The sequence below is a fragment of the Echinops telfairi genome, unplaced genomic scaffold, assembly GCF_000313985.2.
Source record: "Echinops telfairi isolate 266 unplaced genomic scaffold, ASM31398v2 ScPeMD7_25;HRSCAF=90, whole genome shotgun sequence".
NCBI lineage: Eukaryota > Metazoa > Chordata > Mammalia > Afrosoricida > Tenrecidae > Echinops > Echinops telfairi.
The window spans coordinates 19,216,810-19,242,941 of record NW_022103922.1 but is presented as its reverse complement, the minus strand read 5'-3'; the positions used below and the strand labels follow the sequence as shown (position 1 = coordinate 19,242,941).

Here is a 26,132-nt window from a genome sequence, read left to right as displayed (position 1 = left end):
CTATTGTCTTGCCGGGGAAAGAAGGAGACTGACCCACAGTTTTCTGCAACCCCTTTAAAATGTTTGCTTCATCTTAGACATATATTTGAGGAACTTTAAAGTTAAGAGAACAGCAAAACAGATGTCCTACAGATAAAACTGTCTTAAATGAAGAAAACCCAAACCACACTCACTGCCAGAGTGGATTCATAGTGACCCTCGAGGAGACAGTAACACTGCCCTGCAACTATTCAATGGGGTCTAACTGCTGACCTTTCCGTTGGCAGCTCAGCACATAACCCAGGACTTGAGTGGATCCACAGTGACCCTAAAGGACAGGATAGAACTGCCTCAATGGGCTTCTGAGCCTGAATAAGCCTCCTCTTTCTCCCTCCGAGAGGCAGGGGCTTTCGAACTGCGCACTCTGGTTAGCAGCCCAACGCCACCGCCACCAGGGCTGCTTTACAGGGCAGTCTACGAAGTTTGCCAGTCTGTAATCTATACAGGAGCAGATCGCCAGGCCTTTTCTCTGCAGAGCAGCTAGGGTTTGACGCTCGCTTTTCCCACCGGCGCTTTATCCACTGCCCGACCAGGGGTCTTGGTAACTTGTCCCCTTGGTAACAGTGCGCCCCTTCCATTGCCAGTTGCAAAATCTCAAAGCCCACTTGAGCACTGGGGCCTCTTGGTGGTGGCGGTGGTCCCTGTAAGGCAGGGCCCAGGCCAGGTCTCCCCACTAAGCAGACCCCTCCCCTTCTAGGCAGTACCCCCCCCCCCACTCCCGCGCAGATCGGAGCCTCCACGCGCCAAGAACGACGCGCGTTGGGGGAGGAGGGCGGGGCGGGCGAGGGGGCGGGGTTCCCCGGCCGCGGTCACGTGTCACCGAGGCGGGGCTATAAAGGCGGTCGCCGGCGCGCTGGTCTCCCCAGGCCGTCCGAGTACCAGCAGCGGCTCGGCTGCGCACGCCTGCCTTCGCCTCTTCGCTCCCGTCGCCCGGTGGGTGCGCATCCTTCCCTACACCGGCGGGCTCCCCCGCGCGTCCCCCGGCAGGGGCTCGGGGCTCGGTTTGGGGGCGTCTGTCCGCTGAGGTGTCTTCTCCGCTAACTGGGCGTGATTAAATCGCTCCTGGCTCGCTCGACGGGGTCTGGGTCCCAGTTTCCGTTTGGTCCCGCGGTGACCTTGCTTAAGGGGAACCGGGCTGCACAGTCAGCCAGTCGGTACCGCCGTCTCCGGGGGACAGACCCACTGCCCCCACCTGCTCACTTGTAGAATTGAGACCCTCAAGTGGCAAAAGAATGGACTGACTCACCCGGAAGTGGTGGTCTGCGGCTGTGCCGGCCCCGCCCTCCCGGATCAGAGGCGATTGGGTGCGCAGAGGCTAGGTAGACGCGCGGTAGGTAGGTGGGGACTCTTAAGTTTACTTTTCAAAGCCCCTCAAAAGCTTCTCAGTTCCTTGTCGGGACCGCTTTTGTACTTCTCACTGCCCGCCGGTCGATTCCGACTCACAGTGATCTTATATATGGTTTCCGAGGCTGTAAATCTCGACAGGAGCCTACTGCCTTATCTTGTTCCTGCAGTGGGGCTGATGAGTTTGAACTGCCCACCAGGCGGTTAGCAGCCCAACACGTAACCCATTATGCCACCAGGGCACCTTCTCAACTCACCTGCCATCGAGTAGACCCCATAGGGCAGGGTAACACTCCCCCTTTGGGTTTCTGAGACTTTAAATCTTGATGGGAGTAGACAGCCTCATCTTTCTCCGGCAGAGCAGCTGGTGGGTTCAAACTGTTGACCTTGTGTTAGCTCAGTGTGTAGCACTACACCTCCAGGGTTCCCTAGTCTGCCCTACACAAGTTTCAGTTCTCTCACAAGTGTTTCAGCTCTAGTCCTGGGGCCCCCAGAGGAGTGCTGACTAAGATGTCTACTTGCAATCGGTCCTGAGTCTTAACAGGATTTCAACTCGGCCTGGAGAGAATGAGGACACAGCAACTTTGTATTTCTTTATGAGCTTTCTCTATGAAACAGCTTCAGAAGCTGTTGTCCTGAGGAGAAGCCAGGGGGGTGGAGGGCTGGGAGAAGTGCCATCCATGAAAGTAGCTTGGGTTGGGGAGTGACTATTGAAAGGGTCCCATCCCTCTCAGATCCTAAAACGGATTTCTCTTACACTTTCTCCAGAAGGAAAAATGGGATCCGTTGCCGTTGAACCACAAATGGTAAGAGTTTTCCTTGGCTGTGTGTAGACTTTGTTTCCTCCTCACGAATTCTGAGAGGTTAAACCCCATTCCCCTCCCCCCTTGGGTTGCAGAGCGTGGTGACCAGGGTGGCCAACCTCCCCTTGGTGAGCTCCACATTCGACCTGGTGTCCTCGGCCTACGTCAACACAAAGGATCAGCACCCCTACCTGAAGTCCGTGTGCGAGATTGCTGAGAAGGGCGTGAAGACCATCACCTGCGCGGCCACGGCCAGTGCCCTGCCCATCATCCAGAAGCTAGAGCCTCAACGTGAGTTCTGACTTTGCTCTCGGAGCCAGTCCAGGGGATTGCTCAGGCTTGAGCCGAGAGCTGCCTAAATACTGTGAATGCCAACCTAATTGCCCTGAGCATATAGTGGCACATTCAGGGAGTCAGTAGCTTTGTCTGCCTTGGGCTGCGCTATCCGATCCGCAGTTCGTACTTTGAAACCACCAGCCTCACTGAGGGAGCAAGATGAGGCTTTCTGCTCCCGTAAAGAGTTACAGTCTTAAAGAGCTAGAGGGGCAATTCTCCCCTGTCCTATACAGTCGCCACGAGTTGGAATCGACTCGATGGCAGTTGAGTTTGGTTTGGGTTTGAGGCAAATGGTGGCTTTACCTAGAAACTACCTGCAGACCCTCGTTGTCATCGAAGACCTCCTTGACAGCCTTAGAAGATTGTCATGGTCCCCTCAGAGGTGCTCCTGTGCTGGCGGCTGAGATCATAAGGGAAGCACACCGTCAGTGAGCTGAAATGACTGGCTGCTTTGACCACTCAGCGCGCACAAGCTGCCTTAAAAAGCGACATCTTTATTGAGGTGAAATTCACATCCACATAATTCACCTGTACAATTCATAGGAAAGATGCCCGCCTCGAGCGTTGTGCTTTTTCAAGATGCATCTCTGAGATCCAACTGAGAGTGGTCCCCGTGAAGGGTTAGATAAGGGACCCCAGGGGTCTGTGTGTTTATGTGGAGGTGGGGAAGGGGGTGGCTGCACAACTCAGAATGTGGCCAGTGTTACGGAGTTGCACTTGGAGGAGTGGTTGAACAAGTGGATGGCTTATTGTGTCTATTCTCAACAGCAATCATAAACTATTCAAAATGTACAATTCAGTGGTTTTTTTTTGTGTGTATTCATAGTTGTACAACCATTATCCCCAAAAGAAACCTCATTCACCTTTGTCATCATTCCTGTATAAAGGAATGCTCCCATGTCTCCATGTCAGAAACTACAATGGGATATAGATGTAAACCATTTCCCTGGATGCTTAACTCATGGACTTCTAGGTTTATAAGGGAGCACTCAAAAAACCCACAGCCAACGAGTCAATTCCAACGCACCACAACTCTACAGTTTCCCAGACAGTAGATATCTGTGGAAGCAGACCAGCTCTATGTTGAGTGACTGCTGTGTTTGAACTGCTGTCCTTAGGTTCGCAACCCGACACCTAACCCACAGCACCACCAGCTCTCCCTAATGGGCCTCTCGGGAAAAAAAACCCCAACATTTCCCGATTTGTGTGTCTTCCAGTTGCAGTTGCTAATACCTATGCCTGCAAAGAGCTGGACAGGATTGAGGAGAAGCTGCCGATTCTGAACCAGCCAACAAACCAGGTGAGCAGTGGGGTCTCGTGCTGGGCCCTGGGGCCGGACACTCTGAGATTTCCTGGTTCACCAGGTGGTCATCGACTCTGCATGCTGCCCAAAGGCAAATACTGACTTGGACAACGCTGCGAGAGATCTGGGACCTTTGAATTAGAACACTTTCTGTCACATCTGTCAGTTGGGGATTTTAGCACTGCAAATGAAGTTAAAATAACTGATTTGCATGGGGTGTTCAATAAGGGATAAATGAGACTCCTGGTCTTTTATAGCCCAAATCGACAAGTTTAGGAGCTAGCTTTTAGAATGTTTGCATCCATTGCTGTTGAAATTAGTTTTGTTGTTTGGGATTATTTAGTGCATGTTATATTCCTGCGACTTGTGTGTAACATTGTGAGTCAAGTTACCTTATTTAAAATTCACAGACACTTGGATTGGGGTATTGAAAGTTCTTATAAATGATCATCTTGGCAAGATTGATGTTGGAGGTATTAACAAATAAAGAAGGATTTACTACCCTGGTGGTGTAGTGGTTTACACGTGGGGCTGCTAACCTCAAGGTCAGCAGTTCGAACCCACAAGCTGCTCTGGAGGAGAAAGATGAGGCTGTCAGCTCCCATAATTTATGGTCTCAGAAACCTGAAGGGGTAGTTCTACTCTGTTCTACCTTGATGGGGGCCCCACATTAGGCTTAAAGCTGCTTTCTCCTCTGATAATGAACATAGTGCCGAGTCATGGTCTGGGGTTTCCATCATCCTTGTATGTGTGGTCTTGGACAGTTTGCCCATTTGTAAAATCCCTTTGGAAACTTTAGGCTGTACACCTCAGCTATTCTCAGAGGCCACCTTTCTTTTTCTTTAGAGATCACTTTATTGGGGCTCTTCCAGCTCTTTTAACAATCCATACGTCAATTGTATCAAGCACATTTGTACATAGGTTGCGCAGGCCATCTTTCATGTGTCCCCGCTCCGATACAGGAGCCAGTGAGCTGGCTTAGGGGTAGGGAGCCTGGAGCACTAGTTCACTGAGCTGCTCCCTTGCTTCCTTCCCTGGAGCAACCAGTCCCAATGGTGGTTTCCCCGGAGCCGTCTTTCGTTATTGTAACATAGATGTGCGTAGTATTTTCCTTCTTTCTTTTTTATTAATTCATCATTTTATTGGGAGCTCTTACAGATGTCATAACATTCCATAATTCAAATAGATCAAGCATAATTGTATAATTGCTACATTTTCTTTCTTCTTGAACTCTTTGATATCAACTCCCCTTTTTCCTCATCCCTCTACCACCTTTCACCCCAGGAACCACTGTTATGTTATATATTATTATTATTATTAATAATATTCTGTTATTTTATGTATATGTATTTTTTTTCACCTATAACTGTTATTCGCTCCCCACGAGTAGACTGATGGAGTCCTCATTGCTCTCAGCTCCCCTTTCCCCCCTTTGCAGAATATTTGACGGGGACTGGGCCCAGTCATGCGTGTGTGGTGTGGTTGCTTGTGTAGCTACAGAGGCACAAGGGCGAGGGCCACCTGTGTCCGACTTCTCTAGAGCAACCTATCTGCCTCCCGATCAAAAAAACAAGAAAAGTCACCAAACCCCTTGTAACAAACAAAACATAACACAGGGGTCATGTGATAACACGTCTTATCCTTTTACCACAGTTGTCCCTCCAGCCACCTTGAAGGGGTAATAAGTCAAAAAAAAACCTAAAACACTCACTGCCATCGAGTCGATTCCGACTCATAGCAACCCTGTAGACAGGGTAGAACTGCCCCTGTGGGTTCCGAGACAGTCACTCTGAGAGTAGAAAGCCAGCTGACCCCAGTGTGTAGCCCACTAGGGCTCTTAGAAGGGTGATGTGTTGGGTAGGTAGATACACCTGCTGAGAAAGGTGGGTCTCGTCAGTCATGGAGTCTCATCATCACCAGTGACATGCTCAGGACTCCCAAGCTCAGTGGTAGCACGAACTCAGCAACCGGGCTGCCCTTGTGAGGATCTTCGGTGTGTGCTCACAGCCACGCTTCTCGTCCTCTTCGTAGGTCGTTGCCAACGCCAAAGGTGCCGTGACTGGGGCCAAGGATGCCGTGGCGACTGCTGTGAGCGGGGCCAAGGATTCCGTGGCCAGCACGATCACTGGGGTTGTGGACAAGACCAAAGGAGCAGTGACGGGCAGTGTGGAGATGACCAAGTCTGTGGTCAGTAGCAGCATTCACACAGTCTTGGACAGTCGGATGATGCAGCTGGTGAACAGCGGCGTTGAGAGCGCCCTCACTCAATCAGAGCTGTTGGTCGACCAGTATCTCCCTCTCACCGAGGCGGAACTAGGTAAGGGGATTCTTGTGGTGAAATGATGTTTAAAGTAATCTTCTCTTTTTTAGCAGCTTCATTAAAATCCATTATACATGCAGTAAAATTTATCTGCCTTCAGTCTCACTTGATGGTTGGCAGTCATCCCTGCAGCCCAGCTTTAGAACTTTCCCATCACCCCCAGAAATCCCATAGGCCTTTCTGTTATCAGTTCTAGTTTGCATCTCCCATCAACTGCTTTACTGTCCCGTGTCTTTGTAGATAGGCCTTCCTTTGTAGGGAAAAAAATTTCTATTATGTTTATATCTATAGCTGAAGAGGCTTCAAAACGTCCATGAGACAATCCCATTTTCCAGAGTCCCCATGTATATGTATGTGTACCAGCCCAGACCTGTTGCTGCTCAGTCGATTCCGATTCAGAGTTACCCTTTGGTACGGAGCAGGCCTGCCCACAGGCTTGCTGTCCTCTGTACTAATGCAACGCCACATCTTTTCTTGCAGAGTGACTGGTGGGCTTGGACCGCTGACTTCAGTTAGCAACCAAGTGCCTCACCACGGTATCACCATGGCGCTACACACACACATACACCATGAACATTCGTGGAAAAAAATTCATTATCCTTTAATCCATTTTTCCACAAACTTGGAAGTCCCCCTCTGTGTGTATGTAAGGAGCCTTGGGAGCACCCTGTTGAGTGAGTGAGTTGGACGGCTGACCACCAGGCCAGCAGTTCAAACCCGCCCACTGTTCCGTGGGAGAAAGACTCTCTGCTCCTGTAAAGATGTGTAGCCTCAGAAGCCCGATCAAGGGTCCTCATGAGTCAGCATTGACTCGGGGTGTTGGTATTTTGTGCGTGTGTACTATGTACAATGGGCTGTTTTAACCATTTTCATGCTTCTGGTTCAGTGGCAGTAATTATGTGTACAATGTTGTACACCTCTCGCCGTGATCTACTTCTCAAACTCTTTCATCACTCTCTCTACATACAACTTTCTACCTAGAAAGCAAGATTTGCCTTTTAAAGAAACCTTGTTTCACATTGAATGGGATATAGAAAGCGCTAACTCAATTTGGCCTTCTGTCCCCCTTTCCAGACAAATATTACTCTGTGCCTGTCCCTGGCAATTAAAAACCTGTAATGTAGCCCGTCATCCACGATCAAGTGTAAGGATCTGCTTCTGCAACCCCTGCTGGGATCATCCAGTACCCCCCAGGGGTACGATCACCTTCTTAGAGAACCATGGCCTAGAAAAACTGTTCTCATAAACAGATTGTCTTTAAGGAGCTGCTTTTAGAGAATCCTCATTCACCGTTGAGCGGGGTCCTCCTCTGTCCCTGGGTGACACACTTGCTCTGCTCTCACCTATCAGTGTCAAGGTCAGTGTCAAACCAGCTCTGCAGCTGAAGAGGCATGTCGATCTGCTTCTGTAGACACGATGCCGCCAGGAAGGCCCTGTGGAGCAGTTCTCCGTGACACGCAGTGTCGCTGTGAGCTGGAATCGGCTCCACAGCACTGGGCTTGGTTTAGTTTTGCACTGGCTTCTATGTTGCCCAAGAAGCTTGTTCTCATGGGAAGTGACAAGATGTCTGCACAGTGATGTTCAGGGGTTTAAGCAGGAGACGAACAGCATTAGGAAAGTGGGTGCATCCTCTGCAGGTGGGTGAGTGGAATGGACAACAGTCAAGACCTGGGTTAGTGTCCAGAGCTCGTCACATGTCGGTGTGCTCCTGTAAACATTGGTGTTCCTTCTTCCAAACTGCAGAGGAACAGATGAAAAGGCTGGAAGGATTTGAGATCGTTCAGAAGCCGAGTTACTACGTTAGACTGGGCTCTCTCTCTAGCAAGCTCCGTGCCCGTGCCTATCAGCAGGCTCTCGGCAGGGTGAGGGAAGCTAAGCAGAAGAGCCAGGACACCATCTCTCAGCTCCATTCCACCGTCAACCTGGTGAGTCACACACACTGTCCGGTCGGTCATCTGAAGTGAGTCCATTCACTTCCGGGGTGAGATTAAAAGTAAATGTAACCCGGAGTCCAGGCGTTTTAAATGTTCCTTCCTGAACAGCCAATAGCAACATGGGCCAAGGGTCTACCCTCAACTCATAGAAAAGGAACTAGAAATAGCTTACACATATGCATGATGCCAAGTCAGGTGACTCACTCATTCCTAAGTGAAGCAGCTTCAGATACCTCTCTTGTTCTATCACACTTGCTCTTGGCAAGGGTATAAATGGAGAGAAGCACATTGGTTTGCTTCTAGAGAATTCAAGGGATTGCTTGGCAGTGTGTTAGGAAAATTACAAACAGGCCCATCCTTTGAGCAATTTCACTTTCAGGAATTTATCAGACAGATAAGCACATTTGTTTGGATTTGCTAAAGACTATAAACAGCAGGTGCCAACTAATAAGGAACTAACTAAATCGATACATTACAATAGGTTACTGTGTGGTGATGAGAGCTTGCCAAATTAAAGAACATTGTGCCTTGCACGACCATCAGAAAGCTGTTTCTTCTTGGAAAGGGAAGAACAGATGATTGGCAGTGGGGACGAGGGAGGCCGACTTCCTTGCTCTTTGGCTCTTTGAACTTTTCTTTCGCACATACACCAATGCTACTTGAGTTGCGTTACCTCTGGTTCACTGCAGATACATTTGGGCATCGTGACGTCATAGTCATGCAGTGGCAGAGGCAGGAAAAGTTGCTCCTGTTTAGCTGACTTACTGATGATGGAGAGCTGGCGAGCGCTCCTTAAACACCTTCAGTTTATGCCATCTGATTTATAGTCCATACCTGGATGCACGTTAATGCAAAATATTCTGTTGTCATACACCCCTGTGCTCTAGATTGGGTTTGCCAGGATGAACGTGCAGGGTGCCAATCAGAGGCTTCAGGATGCCCAGGAGAAGCTGCACACCTCCTGGGTGGAGTGGAAGAGAAGCATCGGCCATGACGATACAGACGAGTCCCACTGTGCAGAGGTGAGGAAGCTGCAGACGTCCCTCGCAGACTTGGCCTTTAAGCCTCTTAATTCCATAAACTTCTCCAACAAAAGCCTGTGACAGGAAAGCCAAAAAAAGGAGTCACATTATCTAGCAACCGACAGAGACACCCGTGGCCCGAGTAGGGCACAACTCCGTGAGAAACCTGGGTCCTTCCCTTGAAGCGGGTGCAGACGTGCAGGCCGACAGGTGCTGCTAGGGCGACAGATGTGCCAGGATAAAGCCAGATGCTGTGAGGCGATGTAGAAAGGGACCCTAGCTCAGCCTCAGACGGTTGGGGGTGGGTGAGTCAGACGGCTTCCTGGACGAGACGCCATGCTGAACAGGCCTGAAGCCCAAAGTCCCAGAGCCCATTGCCATTGAGTCAGTTTGGATTCCTGCTGACCGCCTGCGTCAATAGAACGGCGCTTCTTCCAGGCGGTCTTCTTGGCCCTGCTCTTTATGGGAGCAGATCAAAGCGGAGACCAACTGAGGGAATCAACGAGATGAAAAGGCAACCGTTGAGGCCGGTGTTCCAGAAGGAGTTCCCGGGTGGTGCACACAGTTAAATACTCAGCTCATAGCTGACAAGGTTGGAGGTTTGAATCCACTCAGAGACGCTTTCGAAGCCTGGGTCGTGGGGGATGTCCTTTGGGAAGCTCACAGCTTTGAAAGCTCGATGGAGCAGTTCTCTTCTGCACCGCCAGGGCTGCTGTGAGTCAGAAGCCACTGGATGGGGCAATGACCACCAACGTTACCGACCATGGACATAGGCTGTGGCAGTTCTGGGACTGTGAAATGAATATGCATGTGCCTTGAAAGAAATAGGAACCCATCTAAGTTAATGACTAACCTTACTTCTGGAGGGAGTCTCGAAATCGCCCTCCTAGCGCAGCATATTTTCATGCGGTCCCTGGTCCCTCTGCCGGTTAGGCTTCCGGAGCTTGAGTGGATGGAGTTGGGAGGCTCAGGCACCAGGTCAGCTCCCCACACCCGATGCCGGGAACAAGTTTGTTTGTCTGTGATGTCTGGATAATACTGTTTCACCCGGGATGGTTAGGGGGGTTTTTTTAAAAAGAAGATTCTTTTAAAACAGAGAAATGCCATTGACGTGATGGGCACAGAAGCAGTTGACCGTCACTGAGCTCATGCCTGCCCAGCACTGTTGGGTCTGCTAACCCCTTTCACTTGTCTGATTTTTAGCACATCGAGTCGCGCACACTCACCATTGCCCGGAACCTGACTCAGCAGCTGCAGACCAGCTGCCTCACCCTCCTGGCCAGCGTCCAAGGCCTGCCGCAGAACGTTCAGGATCAAGCCCACCACCTGGGGGTCATGGCAGGTGACATCTACTCGGTGTTCCGCAATGCTGCCTCCTTTAAGGAGGTGTCCAGCGGCCTTCTCACCTCCAGCAAGGGGCAGCTGCAGAAAATGAGGGCCTCTCTAGATGAGGTCATGGATTATCTTGTTAACAACACGCCACTCAACTGGCTGGTAGGTCCCTTTTATCCTCAGATGGTTGAGTCTCGGAATGCCCAGCCCCAAGATGCAGAGCAGGACAAGACCTGCCAGGAGACCCAGCAACCTGCGTACAAAGCACAGTAAACTTGCCCCCCCCCTAGCTCCCCATCACTCCAGCCAGTCCGATGATGCCTTCTGTTATGTTTAGATAAATATTTAAACATAAATGTGCTAGGCACATCTAACCTCGGGGAGTAGGTAGTTAGGGAAAGGATCTTTGATTATGGTTACTTCCATAGGAGAAAGGGCTTTCAAGTTTCTTGAATCAGCTGACCTCTCTGGAAGGAAACTGGAGAGGCTTGTCAGACCCTAGGCAGAATTCACCAAAAGCTCAAGTGTGCTTTTCTCACTGTGTGGCCCTGTGCTGCCACGGTCGCGCTCTGCCTGTACCGAATAAACACCACCCTCATGTGACTGCAGTGAGTTGATGTCTGCTCTGGTTTTGTCTGAGCAGGCCTCGTCCCCGGTTTGTTCCACGGTGCCTGCTTGTCCCGCCTGGCTTTATTTTATTTTATTTTTTAATTCCCCAGAAAGGAATTTCACCTTTGAATGAATAAAATTCACCCAAGAGTGGATCCACTTTATGTTGTTTTTTCCACGTGCTTTGTGCATTGCTGTCAGAGAACACCTTGTGTCCTGGGGACAGGGCTGTTAATGTGGACACACAGTTCCATTTGGCCAGGTGACAATGGTGGGGGGTGAAAATGCCATGTTTGATAACAGGTTTTACTGGGTGGTGGTTGTCCCCTTTATTTGCCTATGTCTGGGGCCCGAGAGTGGGTTTTTATGCCAGCAGAAGCATCTATTGCTGAAAAGGATTCGGAGCAGAAAGGAAGTGGGTGACTGCTTCCATCTGTCTCATGGAAAGGCAGTAGGCATTTCTCGCCAGGGACCTTAAAATAAGAGTCCCAGAGGGAGATCTAGCCTCTTAGCTGAATTGAATTCCATTGTGTTGTCATTTTGGAAGAAGGTCACGATCTTGAATTGTTGGTGAGGTTCTTTTAGGAGACCACGGACAATTCATTGGAAGTCAAAGGCCTTTGGGGCTCCTCTTGAAAGAGCTTTGTCCTCCTCAAGGTTCTGGTCCAGACTCCTGGCTCTTTCAATGGCGGTCAGTTCCTAAGGAAAAGAGCTGCAGAATCTCAAACTTGTTTTTCACAAAGCAAACCTGGGGACTTGTGAAATGGAGCTGCATGCTTTGCTTGCCCCGGCCTGCTACAAGGTGAGCAAGGCTGCCCTTCCACATGTTTGTCTTAGTGGCAAGTGTGTGCCCTCTGCCTGCCTTGGTTTATTACCGCTTGTCTTCCATGTGCATGAAGCAACTTCTCGTTTCCCATGAGCCTTTGGGGCATGAGAGTCTCTCAGAGCTTTTCAGCAGGTTGTAGAACTACACTTAGCCCCTCACCCTGACTCCAGCAATCAGGTAAGTTGGGCTGGAGGGCAGAGACTCACTGACATACTTTGAAGACTGCTCTTCCGTTTCTCCTGCAGCTAAGCCTCCAGGCCCTGGGAAAGGTGGGCTGTCGCAATTTGTGGGTGCTTTAGGACAAAGCCTACAACGTATTCACTCACCTGCCTGTCCCCACTGACTGGCACGTTCCAGAGCTGCTGCCTCTTTAAAAAAATTTTTTTCAGCTATTTTTTTCTTGCTCTAAATTAGAAAAGTCCCTCTTGGCCTCAAAACTACCAGGCTGTTAATATGTAGTTTATTTTAACGGCTTGGTAAAATATCATGGACCTGTGTGTGCTTCCTTATCCCAAACCCCACCTTTCCATTTCCACAGCTAAATTCTTGTGAGAAGGGTACAGGTTTCGAAGGTCTCGGTATGCGCAAGGACAGAGTCCACTGCAGATCCCGCTGGGCCTTCAGACACACAGTGCCACCCTTGTCTTGTGCTGTGAGCGTCGCCCTCTTTGTGTCTCCCGTTTGTGCGTTCCTTCACAACATGCACCTGCTGGCAGGTCTCAACCTTGGCTTTGTCCTTGCAGCTTTCAGCTGGACTGTCGCAGAACCCGGCAGTTTTAAATGACTCTCAAAGAAAACCATTCTGTGAAGGGCGATAGCTGACTAAACCTAGTGTGGGATCCATACTTAAATATTTGGCTGAAGCTGGGCACTGTGCTGTCAGCATGGTCTTTCAGTGAGCCTGTTCCTGCCTGCTCTGCCAACCCCATTGCTTCTCCAGTGGGGGCACTGATGATCCATGCTCTTCTGAGAGTCCAAGGATTTCTTGGGAGTCCTTTGCATGTATTGGTAATTATCCAGACTGCCTCGTGTTGGGTACAAAGTCAGTGGAAGGAGGGTGTAGTAGCCATTCGTTTCTGAGCCCCTGTTTTCTCATCTGTAATGGTACCCGAGCAGATGGAAGTGAAGTAATGAAGGCTGAGGTGTCTTAACTGGCACAGAGGCAGGGCATGGGCTGGTGGTCCTGTGGGATGCAGGCTGCCCTTCCAGGGCCAGGAGGAGGGGGCTCCTCAAGGCAGGGAAGCATCGTTCGTGGGACGCTGGCAAGACTCAGCCTGCCAGTTACAGGTGATGACAATACTAGACCAGGGTCAGGTAAATAGGAGAGGGCGTCACAAAGTTTGTGGGGACGTTTCTTTAGCTGTTCGTTTCCCCATAAACCTGTTGACGGCCCTTTCACACACCTACACTAACAACAAAAAGCATTCTAGATATCGAAGAACCAATGCAATTAGAAACAGTGACATTTGATTTCCCCAAGACAGCACCTTTCAAAGTATTCCTTAGCTTGTCGGGAAGAAGGCTGCAGCAGGGAGAGGGGCAGGGGGACAGCAAGATGCTAATGCACTAGCCAAAGGCTTGGAGTCTATCACCCAAGAGGCTCATCTTGATGTAGAGCAGACCGGACCTCCCAGGGTTTTTGGCGTGTTGCTGATTTCATAAAAGTGCTATTTGAGAGAGACCCATTAAGAGATGTTAGAGATATAATAATATATTTTGTGCTAACAATGAAAAATCTACTTGGATATTCACTGGGTCAATAGCAGTCAATGGGAAGGTGTGGGCATTTAGATGCTTAGAGGAATGCAGGTGTGTTAATGAAATGGCTCAATTTGCTATTTGAGATTCTAATACAAGGCATAAACTTCCCTGAGAGTGATGTGAAATGTCCTTAAGAAAAAGCCCAAATACTGAATTATTTTAGGGGAAATTAAAAAAAAATTTTTTAAGGGAAATTTTTTATGAATATTTGAATACTCTGGCATAGAATGCTATTTGTCCCTTACCCTTAGTGGCCCTGGGCTGCCAGCTCTTCAGCCCCCTACCTTTATTACCAAGTGAACCTGTGCAGAAGGGCACTTGCAACCCAGAGCACTATAGAAACGTGACGGTGACGGTTTCGGTTTTGTTTTATTGGCCAACCAAAGCAAAGAATGCTTACTCAGACGATCCTGCCTGTGAGGGAGGACACGATGTATCATGACATCGAGGACTGGAGAAAATGAGGAAGATAGGAGCCAGTATGTTACAAAAGTAATAAGTAAATATCACTGAAGAAGGAATAGTTTCCACGTACGTGATCATTGCTTATTAGGAAGAGCAGGTGTTGATCAGTGTGCAGTAAGCACTCTTCCTTCTTGGTTGTCTAGACTACCCAGAGGCATTGAATACATCCAGCTGACCAAGCCCCTTGTGGGAAATGGCTCAAGTGAGCTCTTGGTCTGGGTGAAATCATATGGTCTTTCAGAGAGCCTTCCCCTGCCCGCTCTGCCTGTACCAGTAGTTATTAGCTGGGAGACTGATAAAAATGCAGGTTCCCAATCAAGGTACCCAATCCCAGTAGGACTGCAATGTTCACAAGGCCCTTTCAGATCAGGCTAGAAGTCTGGAGTTGGATCATATATGCCTGCCGTTTTAGAATCCCTAAAGAAATAAACAAAACCCAACTCTACTGATTCTAATGCAGCTAATCTACTGATTGTACTTTCAGAAGCACAAGAAACAAAACAATTTATTCTAACCTGACCCAAATGTAGGATTTGTGTGAAATTTTTTAATGGGTGAGCATGGTTGTACAGTTTGAAGAGTCTACTTGTTGCTGAACTGTACATGCAGATGTGGTTGAACTGGTGTGCTGTGTTCTGTGTATAGTTTGAACAACAAAATGATTTTTTTTAAGAAAAAGATGAAAAATTAGAGAGCTCGGGTTACCTGTAGCCCTGTCTCACCATGACTCACTGTAGGCTCCATGAAATGCTTTATTTAAAAAGGACTGACTTCCTGATGAACCTGCTCCAATAATTCAAATACACAGCAGCTAACATGGGCTAGTTGAATGTTGTGAACAGATACCACGAATCATTTGAATTGGACTGTGATCACTGGTAATCTGCTCCCTAGGCTGAGAGTTCTAACTGCTGCTGTCGACACTGACCAGCCAAGGGAGAAGGACACTTGTACAAGAGGGTGAGCCCACCTCAGCCCTGAAGGGAGTGGGTGTTCAGCCCACTTCACTCACGCACTGCCATTGAGTGCTTTCCTACTCCCAGCCACCTTATAGGACAGAGTAGAGTGGCCTCTGCATTTCTGAGACTCTAACTCTACAGGAGTAGAAAGCTGAGGCGTTCTCCCACAGAGCTGCTGGTGGTTTTGAACTGCTGACCTTCCAGTTAGCAGCCAAACACATAGCCCAAAGTACCACCAGGGCTCCTTTTGAGCCCACTTAGCTGGACCAGATAGCTGAGGTAGAAGGTGAAGAGGAAATCCGAACCAAGATACTCCCAGGCCCTCTAATTTGTAAGCACAGAATCATGTTGCATAAACAACCAGTCCTGGATGTGAGAGGCTCCTGTAAAAATCAAGCTCCAATCCAGTTTGTCTCACGTATTTGGTGTTCTAACCAGCCATGGTGTTCTTGCACGACCTCTTTATCAACCTGGTCCATTAGATCCAGACTTTGATACAAACCGACCACATGTCCATTGTTTCTTGTATCACTCTATTTGCTCTTCCGTGCCTAGCCTCTGTTTCCTAATGAATTGATTTAGCCGATCATCTGTCACGTTTCTAGGCAACGGCACCCGCCCCCCCAGTGAAACTCCCATGGGTGGTATTTCTATGCCTCTAGTCTTCCCTCAGCCATCCTGGGCTCCTGGGCCCCCACGAACACATCATTAACCACATTAGAAAAAGGCACCCGGTGGGAAATGGTTAAAACTAATAGGCAAAGCTATGAAGTGTGTGCTGCTGGCAGGGCACACAGCTTGCAGAAGGATGTGTGCAGTACGGAGGGAGTCGGTTTTCTTTAAAAGGGAGTCTTGCTGGTTTACTGTCTTGCTAGTAGGGACTGTTGTTACTGAATTCGTTCTTCAGTAGATGCTGCGTTCAGAATCTGAGTCTGGTTCCCATCTGCAGTGGGCATTCTCAGTAAGAGGCTCGTCACATTCCTGCACTGATGTTCCAGACCCAAATTTTCCATTTATGTCAATAGAAAAGGGATGTGGTTGGGAAATCTGGGGAATGATTCCTTTCGTACAAACTACTGAAAATCCTGTGAAATGTTTGACAAGTCCCCCAGATTATAAATGAAAGTCGTGAAGCCTAACAGACTGCAGTTATCTCTGAGCTGCCCCCCTTCCCTGTTTCCATCAAGGAGGCTTTGGTGATAGCTGGGGATGATGCAACCAGCCACTCTCAGTCATTCTGAATAAATGGGAGGTGCATTATTCATATGGCTCTCCTGACCATCTGGGCACAAGAGTTACATCTTGTGTAACTGGTGTTGGGCTGGTGTATCTTCTCCTGAAATGGTGCTCTCCAAAAAGAGGGACCCCAGGCTCCTTCAAAGAAGGAAAATTTAGGTCAACAGTTGACTTTGGAGATTCAATGGGAGATATTTAAGGGACAAAATACAAATCCACTGTCATTGAGTCCACTCCGATTCAGAATGACCCTATATAGAGTTTCCAAGACTGTCCATCTTTACAGGAGCAGACAACATCATCATTCTCAGGTGGAGCGGCTAGTAGGTTTGAACTGGCAACCTTGTGGTTACCGGGCCAACACCTGACTAAGGTGCCACCTGAGCTCCTCCTCAAAAATAACAGAAGCTACTGTTTATTGAGCTGCCTTTATTCCTCACTTCTCACCCAATCAATTCCGATCTTCCTCACCTGAGAGGTGAGAGCTTGAGTTTCTAAAGGTTGATCGTCTTGGAAAATAGTCTGATGTCTTGCTGATGCCATTCTAGCCCTCTAGGCCTCTGGGAGGTGATAACTGTAGCTTGCATTCTTGTCTGGGGCCTACAATATCCTTCTGCTTATATGCTTTGATGTCGTAGCTCCTTGTTCTACCTATTTAAAATGAACAGAATCATATTGGGTGTTAAAATATACATTTAATCAAAACCATTCAGAGAGAGCTCATCAAGGCCAGCCTTGTAGCATGTCAAAGCTAACGATGCAACGGTTGGCTTGCCTGGTGGGGTCCTGAGCCCATTTGTGTAAGTGTTGCTGGCTTCTGCGGAGGTCAGGCTGGATAGGAGCTGGACCAAGAACTCGGGTGCAGCTTGATCTCCCCGAACGGCAAACCTCAGGAGGAAACCAGATGCTTGTGCCTCCGAGCACCTGGTCCTCTGAGCACGTGCGTTCTTTGGAGGTGCCAGAGGGGCCACACGCACGTCAAGCACAGTGAGCAAAGCAAGCAGAACCCTCCTGCTCATCTGCATTTCAAGGGGTTTGTCAGTCGTCCATTGTTGTTTACCTCCAGTAGGCAATCAGCTACTGTTCCTCCACCATCATGGCTTCAGGCTTTTATCCGATGTTGGCGAAGCACGATCACTTAGCTTATCAAAAGTCCATGTCCGTGTCAATAGTGACCTTTTATGCAAAAGTCTTTCCTGTGCAGTGAGGAGCTAGGGCTTTGTGGTGGCCATTTCAACTGTGAAAAGACCTTTTGGTGTTTTAGTTCATGGATATCTCCTGAAGAATGTGTATTCGTGCAAGTCTGACTAGTGGATTCGTGGGGTACTGTTTCTAATAGGTCAACAGTTCGAAGCCACTAGCCGCTCCTTGGGAGAAAGATGAGACTTTCTACTCTGAGGTATAGTCTCGAAAATTCACAGTGGCCATTCTACACTGACCTAGAAGGTCCCTAGGAGTCAGAGTTGACTCCACGCAGTGAGTTATTTTGAGTTTTAACAGTGCTGTAGATGAATTGACAGATGAATAACCAGGAATGTTCTAGAACTTGTATTTTTCGAATAGCCTTGCTTTAATAGACTCCACCAGTGATTTCCACTTAAAGAGAAGCTTCCCTTTAAGCTTCTCTTTAAGGAATGAGACTGCAAAGATCTCTCTTCAGGAAGCACAGCTGTGGGTAAAGTGAGGCTTACCTCCACACAGTAATTGTTGTCTCCATGAGCTCACTCAGACCCAGCAGATCACTTCATTGGTGTGTGTTTAATACCCAAGGTTCTTCTCTTACAGGAGTTTGATTTCATTGCCAAAGACTTGACTTCTGAGACTGACGATGAAATTCCTGATATTATAGCTTTGGAAGAGGATGATGATTGAGTCTTGCAATGACAGGGCAAACTGTGGACACCACCACCGCCGCCCCCGCCACCACCACCACCAAAGTATGCCTTTTGTTTGAAGATGCAGTTGTGTTACATTAAAATTTATGTGCGCTCATGTGTTTCTTACTGTGGCATTGGGGAATGGTAATCTCTTTGGTCCTAATTGCTGGGAAACTTTGCCAGATATAAACTTCTGTCATATAGCATTTGATTTCATTCATCAAAATTTATCACTGAAATGCTTATAATAAAGATTGAGCTTGATAATCTGGAATCAGTAATTTTTCATAAAAGAAACTGATGTAGAAGGCATTTGTTATTTTTTGGCTTACCAGGATTCATCCCTGCTTCTTTAGGTCACAGCACACGTGTGTGTCTTTGGGGCCGTTAGCAGGTATGCCCATTCAGGCGTTCTGATTTTCCGTAGCTGAGGGATGGGTATATGACCCCACTTGAGAAAACCAAACTCACTGCCACTGAGTGGGCTCCGACTCTTCATGGTGACAAGGACAAGGTAGAACTGCAGTTTCAAGACTGCACCTTTGTATGGGAGTAAAAAGCCCCGTCCTTCTGCACAGTAGAAACAAACACTGTCTGGTCCTGCACCATCCGCACAATTGTTCTTGTATTTGAGCCACTGCTCTACCAAGCATGATGTCCTTCTCCAGGGACTGGCCTCTCCTTTGGTCTAAGGAACATTCTGGGCTTACTTCTTCCAAGACAGATTTGTTTGTCCTTTTGGCAGTCCATGATACTCTGAATATTCTTTGTCAGCACAATTCCAACTCGATTCTTCTTCAGTCTTCCTTATACAATCTATAATGCTAACTCACAGCGACCATATAGGGCAGGGTAGACTTTTCCAGGTTCTCCAAGGTTTCCAGGACTATAATTCTTTATGGGAGTAGAAAGCCCTTCCTCCTAGAGCAGCTGGTGGTTTTGAACCGCTGACCTTGTGCTGGACTGCTAACGACTAAGGTTCCTTAACCCATTCCTAGGGACCCTGGTTAAGGGTTTCCAAAATTGTAAAGAAGTTCTCTAGGCAAGCAAGTGGAATCAAGTGCCCCCTAGTGGTGGATGCGACTAGACAACCACTTCCCTGCAGGAACACGGTGGTTTCCTAGGCAGCTTTCCTTGGTTCTAACACCCACGTCTTTCTTCTAGCTCTCCCCTCGGGGCTGGGCTCCATTCTTGCTCTGAAGCATAGTGCAGAAATGAATTGTGTCTTCATATTTGTGCAAAGACTTTTCAGGATATTTCTCAGTTGAATTATGACGGGAAAGGCCGGAAACAGAAGTTGAAGCGAAACAGATTACACTTGCCACAGTTCCATCGAAACCTTAGTCATCTAACAGGCCTTTTTAACATCCATCGGCTGGCCTTTGATTTTGCTCACTTGGTCCTCGAGGGCCTGGGTTGCTAGTGCTCAGCACAATGCTTATGGTCAAGTGATTAGTGCCCAAATCCAGGTGCCCTTCAAAATACAGTGCGAACCAAACCACTGTTCACCACCTCCATTTCCACCGGTTTTTACCCCTTGCTCCCCTGTCCAAACGCTAAACAACCTTCCTGCTTCTCTTCCGGGTGGCCTTCCCTCTCCCCACTCTTAAATCTGTCCCAGTTCTGTAGTGCTGCTAATACAGAAACATTACAACGAATGCCTTAAACACGCGGCATGCATTTTTTCACATCTTAAGAGTGTGTACGTTTGAATTCAGTGCAGCAGTTCCGGGGGAAGGTTTTGCTCTTGGCCAGCTCCTGGTCTTTCCTCAGCAACGTCTCTCAGTGCCTGGCAATCTGCACATGATGTGGCACTTATCTTTCTCTTGTTACTATTCATCTTTCCCTTATTGTACCCCTTGCTTCTAGTCCTAATCTCCCCTTTAAAGGACAAAACACATTTTATTGGCTTATAATTCACCTACAATTCATTAGTCCAATCATATGAAGAATAGTTGTACAATGATCACCGCAATCAATTGTAGAGGATTTTCTTCTTTCTTGAACTCATTGGTATTAGCTCCCATCCTCCCCATCATTTACTCAACGTGATTAGCTAAAAACGCACCTGCAGTGCTTGACCTCATCAACATAACAAAGGACAATTTATTCCCAAGTAGGATTACATACACAAGTATAGGAGTTAGAATTTACATAAGACTTTTTTTTTTGTTTTGGGGGCAGACACACATAATAGCAACCATGAAAACGTGTACCATATCAGGTTACATCCTTGATTAAGATCCTTTTCAGTGTTTTCTCATAGAATTTAGAATAAAATGAAAACTTTTCACCCTTATCTTCAAGGCCCTAAACGACTGATTTCCATGGGTAATCTATGCCTTCATCTGACACTATAGTCAGCTTTGTTCAATATTCTCCAGCCAGGGTGCTTTCTCTGTCTTGGATAAATACATCAAACTCTCACTTTTTTAAAGTAAAATTCAGAGTACCATGGGGTCTCAAGTCACCTTTTTCAGTGTTTAAGTAGCCGCTCCCTCCCCTTTCAATCACGCTCTAGCTTGTTTAAATATAGTCTGAAATTATTTTATTCATTTTTCTTTTTTACTGTATCCCTCACAAGAATGCAAACTCCGTGAGCACAGAAATCCTGTCTGCCCACTTCACTATGCCCCTGGAATCTAGCAGTGACAACGCAAAGCAGATGCCCAATAGACCTTTTAAATGAATGAATGAAACAAACACTGCAGTGGGTTATGTGACAATGGGCTGTGTGTGTGTGTGTGTGTGTGATTTTAAAGCATATGTCTTCTTACTAGAGTGCCAGCGACTTCAGGGCAAGCCCAGACCAGTGTCTGTACCCAGAAGAGTAGTTGAAGGAATTGTTCATTGACCCAATAAACATAACCATCCTCTCCGATAATAAATATTCAGAACCCTCGTTTGATCTTGCTTTCACTTCTGGTCTCCTAACAGGGCTGTGTTAAAACTCTGAAGACTGAGGCTTAGAGGTTAGGTGACTTCTTCAAGAACAAGGGCGAAGAAGAGATGAGGAAGGACCCCTGCGTTCCTCCTTTCACAAGGGCACACTCCTCTCTCCCGGGTCTCCATTTCACCACACGTCAGAGCCTGGAGCCCAAAGATCAGGACTCGGATCTCGCGAGCGTGAGGGCTCGGTCACGTGCTCGGCGCAGGGCGCTGGCCGCGCAATGCACTGTGGGTCTTGTAGTTTCACGGCTGGGCGCGGAGCCTGGAGGGCGCGTTGCATGGCGGGAGGTTCGAACGCGAGAGAAGCCCCTCCTCCTGAGGAAGCTGGGCGCCGGTAGTTTCTGCCTCGCCCGCGGCCCATTGGGCGCGCTGGGTTTCCGGAAGCGCGGGAGTCTCGATTTGTGCGGCTTCGCCGAGACACCTGTGGATGCGCTCCCTCCCGGTAGAGGCTTCGTTCCCCGCAGCCATTACGGCCTTCGCAGGCGAAATGGCTCCGGGTGGCAATGGAGGGGCCGCCGCACGCAGAGGCTGCCCGTAGGCGGAGACCTTACCGCCCTTGGAGTCGCTGGGGCCTGCCCTTTCTTCTTCCCCGTCACCCTGCCCGCCACGAGAATGAGCTCGGCCGGGGTCCCCTCCTTCGAGAAGGAGCATTTCTGGATGTATCTGCAGGCGCTCGGCTTCGAGCCGGGCCCGGCGACCATTGCCTCAGGAAAAATTGTGTCGCTCACGCACTTCGGACCGTAAGGCTGGGGCCGGCGGGCGGGGGACCTGTGGGGGGGCACGCGGGGTGACCCGCCCAGTGGCCGATCCCGCCCGGGGGTTCGTCCGATGGGGCTGAGCGGTTGCTGCGAGCCGGGCTCTGGGGACGAAAGCTTCCCCCTCCCCTCCCCCCCGAGGCTGCTAGCCTGGTGACAGGTCGAAATTCATTACAGAACCAGAAAGATCTGGGGTGTCTGATAATTTGCTCCGGCAAAAATTACACCCGTGTGGGGGTACCTCTACACGGCCACACGCGGTCGCTGTGAGGCCCAAATCGACGGAAGACACCCCCTCCTTCCCGCCCAGGGGTCCGCAACAAAGCGGGCAGCCTTGGTGGTAGTGGGTGCACAATAGTTGCGGATGCCTTTAGGACTCCGGTGGAGGGAGCCTTTGGGGCGGTGCTTTAGGACTTTTCACTGTTTGAATTCGGAATCAAGGGCGTGCCCCAGTTACAACAACAACCACACTTAAAAAATAAGAACGAAAGCCCCTTCCCCCCGTGTGTCTCTTACGTTTAATGCAGAAATGCTGTTCCTGTGTCTTTACGTCTGAAGCCGAGGCCGTATCTGTGATCATCGGCCAGAGCCCCGGTGGTGTAGGGGTTCCCAGTTGGGCTGCAAACCCACAAGGGCAACAGAAACTACCAGTTGCTCCTCGGGAGAAAGCTGAAGCTTTCTACGCCCCTAAAGAGTTGTAATCTTGGAAACCCACGGGGGCAGTTCTGCTCTGCCCTGTAGGGTCGACCTTGAGTTTTTTTGTTTTTTTGGTTCAGTTATCACCACTACAGGTCAAGGGGATTCATAGGCCATCTCTCATTCTCCTGAGCTTATCGAGTTTTGTAAATGATGTTATTTTTTTGTTCGTGTTGTTTTGTGCTCAGAAAAATTTTGGTCTGCATGACTGGATGAGAGTGAGAAGCAGGAGAAAGATGGGGCATTCTCCTGAGAAGATTTACAGACTCGGAAGCCCAAGGGACAGTTCCACTCTTGTCCATAGGGTTGCTGTGAGTCAGAATTGACTCGAAGGCTGTTGAGCTTGGGAGAGTTTTGGAGGGGCCTGAGCTATGGAGGCGCAGGAAGTGAAAAGAAGTCATTCGTGTATTTGTTCATTCAGCAAGTTTATTGATTGATTTTGTTTTGGTTTTGAATTAGGTGAGGGTTTACAGATGAAATCATCATTTTTACATTCAACAACTTATCAAACCTCCCCATGGCTTCATTCAGCCACCGATTTGAATCTTGGTATGCAGGGGTAAACAGAATAGAACTAAACTTTTCCCTTTGGCAGTTTCAGTCTCGTGGACGAAGAGGCCTTCAATCAATATCTTCTTATAATTTATTATAAGTACGGGAGGGAAAATAACTGGAGCCCTGAAGTATTTACACATTGGGCTACAATCCTCAAAGTCCACTGTTCAAAACCACCACTGCTCCGCTGGAGAAAGATAGCCACGGACTCTCAGGGGCAATTCTACTCTGCCCTGTTGGGTTGGTGTGAGTTGGTATTGACTTGATGGCATTGAGGGAAAAAGAAACCCAACAGGTTCAAGAGCTGATTAGGAGATAGAATGGATGGAGCGTCATTTGTGCTCCTTGAGGAACAGAGACATTTTAAAGATAACAATGGTTCTCTGTTTCTTGGGCCAGGAGAATTTAGGGACGAGAAAAATAATACTAAGTCAGAAAAACAGATTTTATTCCTTGGAATCACATTTGATGCCATTCTTGGTTCCTTATAGCTGTGTGACATTTCTTACAGGTCTCTCTATGTGCATATCCCCCTTCATTGTTTGAAGAGAATGAAAAATATCAATTTATGTCAAACTGTTGCACAGCTCTTGATGATTTTTAGGTTTATTAACCTTGTTTTTTCTCCTGATTCTATTTTTTTTTTAAACCGGTAGGAATATGTTTGATAAGCTGAACCGTGATGCCTTTCACATAGTTTCCTATTTCTTGTTTCAAACGCTGGACCAGTCTCTTACCAAAGAACTTTTCAAGTAAGGAAGACGTTTTTATATTTTCTTAAGTAGTCATTCTCAAATTTGAAAATGGACTATGTCTTGATAGAAACCAGAATTTTCAATTTGGCCTTTGATTATTGTTTTAAATGAATGCTGCAAAATGTAGATTTGAGTCTTAGAATTCAGTGCTTAATGTTTATAGATCTGAATAGTTTCTGCTGGTTCTTATCTTAAAGTCAAGGTGCCTTGATGGTACAATGGTTAAAGCACTTGATGGGTAACCTCTAAGGTCAGGGGCTTGACCCTATTGGCCCTTCTGCTGGAGAAAGAGGTAAAGATTAGCCTTGGAGACCATATGGGCAATTCTACTCTGTCCTATAAGATTGCTGTGGATTGGAATTAACTTTATAGCAGTGGTTTTTTTGGGGTGGGGAGAGGATCATAAAATCACATGTCACAATCACTGGGTGATAAGATAGATTTAAAAAAAAAAAGATTTATTAGCATGTCACCTGTCTTACAATTCAATCATATCAAGATGAGTTGTATAATTATCACCACAGTCAATTGTAGAACATTTTCTTCTTTCTTGTACTTATTGTTATTTATGATTAGATAGATTTTCTTTTGCAGAATTAGTTCTTCCTATTTTTATGACCTTAATTATTAAGTTTAACAATCAACTAGTGCCTATCCATACACTCAGTTATATCATACTTTTTAATTTTTTAAAAAATATCATACTTTAAGTGTTCCATGCCTCAATCCTTTTCAACCCTTTTCATATAAGCATCGTTACTTAAGGTTTTTTACTTTGCAGTTCATTGTAAATTTTTACTTTTGCCATTGACATATATCAAGTGTAGATTACTACAGGAAAAATCATGCCTATTGGATTTAACCTATTAGTCTATATTGTTGAGTATTCAGTAGTTTAAGAAGGAAATAAAGAACATGAGCACTCAATAGCCTTGATTCCAAATTCTTTTCCATGTGATTTGGGTTTCTTTTTTCTGAACAAGTATTTAAAAATAATTTTTTTCTCTTTTATTAAGGCATGCATTTTTATTTATTTTGCTGTAGTGTAAAATTCCATTAAAAGATATAACTAATGGTTTGTTTGGTTCTTATTTTTTAGAACATTGTGGTAAAATTAATGGTATATAACAAAACATTGACCATTTCAATCATTTTTACATGTACAATCCAGTGTCATCAATTACATCCCCTATATCCAACCATCTCCACTTCCAACCATCACTACCTCCATTTCCACAATTTTTTCCCCATCACCTTTAATAGAAACTCAGTACCCCTTAGGCAGTGACACCTGTTTATTAAATTAAGAAACTGCAGAAACTTGTAGGAGGAGTAAAAAGTCAGTCCTAGGCCTTCCAACCACAAAATAGTACTGTTGCTACTTCTGCCTTTTAGTCTAATATTTTTCTATGCACATTAACTTTTTCCTATGAATATCGGACATCTTTTATATTGTATAATTATTAAAAAAACATGGACCTTAGTAATTATGTCTCAGAATAAAAATTTAGGGTGAAAGTCTTCTCGGGAAAATAGTAAGTTATAAAGTGTAGTATTTTGACTAAAGCTGAATCAAGACTTTCTTTTTATAGTCTTATGTCTTGTTTAGTCATAAGAGAGTAGCACTCAAAGCAGGCTGCAATTACAGTACTTCGGTTTGTGGAAGTACTGCCATTATCCTGCTGAGAGAAAAAGCCATGTTGGCCGGCTCTGGTTTTGCCTCTTCAGGTGAGATCATGACCGGTTAGCACGTACAATTATGAAAAACCAAGGACAAGGGAACAACAAGTGATCCAAATTAGTGGTGAGGAGGGTATAGGAGGCCTGGTAGGGCGTGATCAAGGGTAATGTAACCAAGAGGGATTGCTGAAACCCAAATGAAGACTGAGCATGCTACTGGGACAAGAGGAAAGTCAAAGGAAATAGAGGAAAGAGCTAGGAGGCAAAGGGCATTTATAGAGGTCTAAATAAAGGCATGTGCATATGTAAACATTTATATATGAGGATGGGAAATAGATCTATGTGCCTATATTTATAGGTTTAGTATTAAGGTAGCAGAAGGAAGGACATTGGGCCTCCACTCAAGTACTCCCTCAATGCAAGAATACTTTGTTCTATTAAACTGGCATTCGATGATGCTCACCTTCCTGACACAATTGCTGAAGACAAAGCAGGTGAATAAGCAAATGTGGTGAAGAAAGCTGATGGTGCCCAGCTATCAAAAGATATAGCATCTGGGGTCTTAAAGGCTTGAAG

The 26,132-nt window shown here is 47.2% G+C and overlaps 2 protein-coding genes and 1 non-coding gene across 9 annotated transcripts in view; all 3 read left to right on the top strand.

The window, feature by feature from the left end:
• The first annotated feature begins 905 nt into the window (after nt 1-905).
• Nucleotides 906-18,433, top strand: PLIN2 (perilipin 2). Of its 3 annotated transcripts, XM_045289185.1 has the most exons (10): nt 906-972; nt 2,152-2,189; nt 2,282-2,477; nt 3,740-3,822; nt 5,857-6,142; nt 7,889-8,070; nt 8,967-9,101; nt 10,305-10,595; nt 11,700-11,844; nt 18,075-18,151. In XM_045289185.1, the coding sequence occupies exons 2-9, from the start codon at nt 2,160-2,162 to the stop codon at nt 11,802-11,804; spliced, it is 1,308 nt and encodes a 435-aa protein (XP_045145120.1). In that variant the 5' UTR covers nt 906-972; nt 2,152-2,159; the 3' UTR covers nt 11,805-11,844; nt 18,075-18,151. The 3 variants fall into 3 exon arrangements, with proteins under 3 accessions (XP_045145120.1, XP_045145121.1, XP_045145119.1); XM_045289186.1 differs by lacking the exon at nt 11,700-11,844 and having other exon boundaries at nt 18,075-18,433; XM_045289184.1 differs by lacking the exons at nt 11,700-11,844; nt 18,075-18,151 and having other exon boundaries at nt 907-972; nt 10,305-11,197.
• Nucleotides 18,434-21,494: 3,061 nt separating this feature from the next.
• Nucleotides 21,495-26,132, top strand: part of HAUS6 (HAUS augmin like complex subunit 6) — a 41,000-nt gene continuing 36,362 nt past the window's right edge. For all 5 annotated transcript variants that reach the window (XM_045289306.1, XM_045289307.1, XM_045289308.1 and 2 more), the window contains exons 1-2: nt 21,495-21,855; nt 23,778-23,873. In XM_045289306.1, the coding sequence (XP_045145241.1) occupies nt 21,728-21,855; nt 23,778-23,873 (224 nt within the window). In that variant the 5' untranslated portion in view covers nt 21,495-21,727. The remainder of the gene's footprint in view (nt 21,856-23,777; nt 23,874-26,132) is intronic.
• LOC115869426 lies at nt 25,505-25,635 on the top strand. Its single transcript, XR_004046177.1, has one exon. It is a non-coding gene; the product is annotated as a small nucleolar RNA SNORA69 (small nucleolar RNA).

Coding starts and splice junctions, on each gene's coding strand:
- PLIN2 (XM_045289184.1), top strand. CDS start 2,160: ATGGGATCCGTTGCCGTTGAACCACAAATG. Junction 2,190..2,281: donor TTGCCGTTGAACCACAAATG/GTAAGAGTTTTC, acceptor CTTGGGTTGCAG/AGCGTGGTGACCAGGGTGGC. Junction 2,478..3,739: donor CCAGAAGCTAGAGCCTCAAC/GTGAGTTCTGAC, acceptor TGTGTCTTCCAG/TTGCAGTTGCTAATACCTAT.